Here is a 5,390-nt window from a genome sequence, read left to right as displayed (position 1 = left end):
GCAGTGGCGTGCGCGCTCACACGGGATAGAGCTCAGGGACCGCGTATTGGAGTGCATTGACACATTAAACACATTTACACTTAGGGTTTCACTACATGCACACTGTAATATTTATTAGCTGTAGAATGTAAAGTCATACATGTTACGGGACCTACTCTTCCTAAAACTACTCAGAATGAAAAACGCATTACGTTTTAACACAATGCCTTGCGCCCAGTCATGGCCAATCAATCAAAGAAGACGTCGTCGACCGAAGAGCCGATTGAAGAAGTCTCGAGTACAGATAACGCAATCTCGCGAGAGTTTCCTCCTGGTCCTGCAGCTGCTGGTGAGTGAAAGCAGCACATTCAGGTACCTGTTAAACCACTCACTTGTCGCTTAGATAACCGTTGTTTACATATGCAGGGAAAATAGTTGTTTGTTTGACCGTATCTGTGTTGTTTGCATCCAGAGAACGTGTGAAAGATAAATGATTACGACGTGGTTCAGGTTGCTGTGGTAGTAGGGGCTTCAGTGTTTTCTCGGATTTTAGGCCTCATTGTTTTCATTACATTGCTAATTTATGATAACATTTTTATTTACTTGTTGTTATACCGGTAGTCTACTTGTCGGGTGGTTTAGCAAACATGTGTTATTGCTGGAGGTCTTCCTACATTACATTAAAAAAAAAATAGGAAAAAAAAAAAAAAAAAAACTATTAATGGCGTATTTATTAACCTTCCAGTGGCAACGTTATTTACAACATTCCCGTTGTGGGAGTCAGTTGTACTGACGTAATTAACTGTATTTAAAATTCAAAGTTTGCATATATGTCTAGGAATTCTTTCAACAATTAAGACGAGTTGTTGTTATTTCACATTAACAAACAAACACAACACATGAATGTGTTTTTTTTTTTTTTTTTTTTTTTAATTTTTTTTTTTTTTTGCAGTAATATAACATTTTATTATTACCACGACAGTTATGAGTCACTAGTATCAGTCTGGTCCCAACCAGCAACAAGAAGTGGACCATATTTCCATTAATTGTTTAAATTAGGTTTGTTTATTTTTGCCTAGTATTCCAGACAAAAATGTATCAGAATTTAAGCAGTGATGAGACAGACAAAACAAAATAAATGTTTAGCCCCCACACTGTGGGATTAAATTGATGTATTATAGTAATTATTTATTGTTTCAGTTCCCTTATTTGTTTATGATTAGTTATTTTATAGTTCAAATAAACACGAGGTAATGAACCTGGTCTTTCAGAGTCAGACAATATTACAGGGGTCAAATAATTTGATTTCAGTATTGATATTCTACCATTACTTCAAACTCCCTTGCAATTTTAAAGAGTTAGGATACATGTGACTAATCCTTGCAGCTGATGCTGTTTTTGCTACGTATGTAGTTAAAAACTTTAAATCTTTCTTTTTCTGTAGGGTGTTCATGATGAGTTATGCTGAAAAGCCTGAGGATATAACTAAAGATGAGTGGATGGAAAAACTCAATAATGTACACATCCAGAGAGCAGACATGAATCGACTCATCATGAACTACTTAGTAACAGGTAAAGTTTAAGAAAGGACTGTTTTCTGTAAGGGTTTTTGCAAGCCTAAACTATATGGAATGGATACATGCAAGTAAAGGACATTTTCCTTTTCCTGTCAACACAGATGTGAACATAAGACTTGAATGTGGGGGTGGGGGGTAACTGCAATATGGTTTCATTATCGAAACAGGCATTCATCTTTTTCTGTGCACATGGTTGTGTACTTAACCCAATGTATAATGGACAGAGTGGTTACTATTTGTGGGGCCTTGATTTGGATGAAATGCCCTGTACGCAACTCATTTAAACAGTGTCTTCTGTCCTTCCAGCCTTACCGAGTGACAAGTGTTTAATGGGTTCCTTTAGTGTTGCTAAACACAATTATGGTTTTAAAAATGTTTTCTTTTTTTTAATCTCTAGAAGGATTCAAGGAGGCAGCAGAGAAGTTCAGAATGGAATCTGGAATTGAGCCTAGCATAGACCTGGATTCCTTAGATGAGCGAATAAAAATCAGAGAAATGATCTTGAAAGGACAAATTCAAGAGGGAATTTCATTGATCAACAGTCTACATCCAGAGCTGTTGGACACAAATCGCTACCTGTACTTTCATCTGCAGGTAACAAACCTGGCAAGGTGTACATGCATGTATGAAAATATGAACCAGTGAAATTGCACTACTGACCAGTAATGCTAGATTTGAGAAGTGAGGCTAACAGTACTAAACCGTTTCAACTTCTTTTTGGGTAGGGCACAAGAGTGAGACATAAGTCATTATAAAATACTTTGTCATTGTGATATGATGTCCCATGCTTCTGGATATATTGAAATATAATTCCACTGATAATAATTAGACACAAGCTACTGTTCAGTCATATTTAACCTATTCATTGGCCTGTACCAGAAAGGTTGCAGATCTTTAGAAAGATGGCACACTGTCTTTTCATGACTAATCTTTAACTTCATTGCTAAATATATATTTTTATTAATATTTTCATAGTTCCGTGTGAATGACTTATTTTAGTAAATGTTTGAACATTTGTTGTACTCTATTAATTTTGGGAAGCGTCTGATCATCCTAGTCAGTTTAATTTTCAGACCTAGTCCTCAAGTAACAATCGCTATAGATACACAGTTCTGCATAAAATACAAGTTCTGTCTAAAGCCACCATTTGTTTCCAGGTTGAAACAACCAGGAAATTCACCTGATACTATGGTTGGGAACCAGCCTGTTAATAGATTAATGAAACATGGTGCATTTAGAGCAGTTGTTGGATTATTTGCACATTTCTGGTTGTTTCCTCCCCATGTTGCCACCACAGCAACAGCACCTGATTGAGCTGATTCGCCAGCGGGAGACGGAAGCAGCGCTGGAGTTCGCTCAGACACAGCTGGCAGAGCAGGGGGAGGAGAGCCGTGAGTGTCTCACTGAGATGGAGCGCACACTCGCTCTGCTTGCCTTCGACAACCCAGAGGACTCGCCATTTGGGGACCTGCTCAACATGATGCAACGACAGAAGGTAATGCGCTCTTCCTACCCCTCGGCTCCCGGCTTCCATTAAAAAGGCAAAAAAACTCGCATTTTTCCTAATATAATGGCTATATATAGACTCTATATATATATATATATCGGCAGCCGCAAATAATATTATATATATATATAATATTATAAATATATTTATTGGAAATGGGGTTAGAGTGCAAAAAATATATTTTCTGTTCCATCAACTTAATTGCTGTGAGGTCTTCATAGGTTTTCCTAGAGACCACTACCAGCTTGACACCAAAAATATATCTGCTGAACCTAACGGTATTAAAACTACAATATATGTGCAAATAGGAACATGTGGTTACTTTACAAGTTAATGTAACAGCTGCTGATCTAGTTTGTTAAATTCTTGATTGACATAACTTGTTTTTTTGACTATGCATCAGCATGTTGCCTATATTATTTGCAACAGTCCAGCTATGATTTACATTAGACAAAATTAAATCTTAAGAGCCAGAACTCATGTTGAAGCTTTTCCTTTTGTGTGTGTGTATGTGTGTTTTTTTTTTAAATACATTTTTTCTCTTTAGGTATGGAGTGAAGTCAACCAGGCTGTTTTAGATTATGAAAACCGAGAGTCTACACCTAAACTAGCAAAATTGCTGAAACTGTTACTGTGGGCTCAAAACGAATTGGACCAGAAGAAAGTCAAATACCCTAAAATGACAGATCTCAGCAAGGGCACAATTGAGGAACCCAAGTAACTTTAAGATTGGTGCAATCGCACTGAGACTTTAAACAAGGACACTCATACTTCCTATTTATAATCAGTCTGTGACTGGACCAATTTTTTTTTTTGTGTGCAAAAGAGAGGACTAAGTAACTCAATGGTATAAACTAGATTTTAAAGTAACAACTCTGTTAAAGGCCAAAAGCTACATTTCAAGACACCAAGGTTTAAAATCGATGTGGTATGTTGCAGAATAAAGTTCAAGAACTTTTTCCAAAGCATAGTTAATGAGTAAAAAGGTCTTGGAAGGAAATGGGATTTCTTTTCAGTTAATTTTTTTTATAATTTACTGTAGTTCCTTGGATTAAATCTGATGCTTTTGGATTTTAATGGAACTGTTATTAAGCAAAAAGGTTACTTTACCTTTTCAGGTGTTATAATAAGGAGGTGTACATACAGTGTAAGTTTATTCTAAGCCTGAATTAGGCCCCTTAATGAGGCATACTGGCATAATGATCCTAGCTCGGAAAAGCGTCTTTCGGAGTTTCAGCAAAAGCGTAAGTTTGTATATTATATATATATATATATATATATATATATATATATATATATATATATATATATATATATATATATTATATATTACACAAGAATAGCAAAGAGAATAAATGTAGTTCTTTAAATACAACTTGAAAGGCATTACTGATTAACTTGCTTTTTTTTCTGCTGAACAGTTGAAGTTGTTTGTATTTTTCCTTATGAGACGGGTACTATACTAGGGGGAACTTTCACACTGGTACCCAATAAAATGTTCAAATTTAATTATGTCAGTACATTGTAATATATTTATCTTTTGCAGGAATTGTTCAATTCAAGGTTGGTTTTGTTATATGTACACAGTTTATAATGTGATTTCAAAGAATATATTCTAGTTGGAAATTACATTTTTTTGCAATAGGTACAATAATAAACAGTTCTTTTGGAAAAATAATGGAGAATTTTATTGATCATTTGGTTATACAGTAGATAAGTTCTCAGTTAGATTAGACACTTGGAGACACAAAAGGTAACAAACTCATCGAGTTATATTTTAATGTGAAGCCACAGCTACAGATTTCAAGGATCTAGTCCAATTTTTGTAAAACTTTGTTAACCATAAAGTAATTGTATTTTGGCTACCCAGTGTTATTGTAGGCAAGGTAAAAATCATGCTAATCAGGGTCTGTGAAACCAACTTATAACATCTCATGAATTAATACAATACAGAAAACACACTTTTAATCTTTTTTTTTTTTTTTTTTCAAAATTCAAATATTTCTGTCTGCAGCTAGTTTGCTCAAAGGTCTTAGTGGGGGTAAGGGTGGAATGGAAAGTGTTGTGTGATATACTACTGGATGCTCCACTCTGCCAGGGGAGTTCGTTCTTTTATATAATGTTTATGATGCTTGTTTGTTTTAATGGCAATTTAATGTAATATATTTCCATACCTGCAATAAAAACCAATGGCAGTCAACACAACTTCAAGGGTTCTGCTGTTAAATTATAATATAGCAACTTCCATGTGATCTATCTCAACAGAAGCATGCTTGTAGTTCAGATTTACTGTGACCAATATATAAAAGCCCACAACCAAGTTTAGT

General features: G+C 35.1%; 1 protein-coding gene across 2 annotated transcripts; it reads left to right on the top strand.

Moving 5' to 3' along the window:
* Positions 1-187: 187 nt before the first annotated feature.
* On the top strand, positions 188-4,255 carry LOC121319310 (glucose-induced degradation protein 8-B homolog). 2 transcript variants are annotated; one of them, XM_041256611.1, is made up of 5 exons: positions 188-351; positions 1,424-1,551; positions 1,954-2,150; positions 2,854-3,051; positions 3,611-4,255. In XM_041256611.1, the coding sequence occupies exons 1-5, from the start codon at positions 203-205 to the stop codon at positions 3,782-3,784; spliced, it is 846 nt and encodes a 281-aa protein (XP_041112545.1). In that variant the 5' UTR covers positions 188-202; the 3' UTR covers positions 3,785-4,255. The 2 variants fall into 2 exon arrangements, with proteins under 2 accessions (XP_041112545.1, XP_041112546.1); XM_041256612.1 differs by having other exon boundaries at positions 304-328.
* The last annotated feature ends 1,135 nt before the right edge of the window (positions 4,256-5,390 follow it).

This window comes from Polyodon spathula, chromosome 8 (genome assembly GCF_017654505.1).
Source record: "Polyodon spathula isolate WHYD16114869_AA chromosome 8, ASM1765450v1, whole genome shotgun sequence".
In the NCBI taxonomy this organism is placed as follows: domain Eukaryota; kingdom Metazoa; phylum Chordata; class Actinopteri; order Acipenseriformes; family Polyodontidae; genus Polyodon; species Polyodon spathula.
This window is presented reverse-complemented; position numbering and strand designations above follow the sequence as displayed.

Excerpts from the sequence above, each read along its gene's own strand:
- LOC121319310 (XM_041256611.1), top strand. The coding sequence starts at position 203 with ATGCCTTGCGCCCAGTCATGGCCAATCAATCAAAGAAGACGTCGTCGA. Across the intron at positions 352-1,423 it reads AGTGAAAGCAGCACATTCAG|GGTGTTCATGATGAGTTATG; the intron begins GTACCTGTTAAA and ends CTTTTTCTGTAG. Across the intron at positions 1,552-1,953 it reads CATGAACTACTTAGTAACAG|AAGGATTCAAGGAGGCAGCA; the intron begins GTAAAGTTTAAG and ends TTTAATCTCTAG.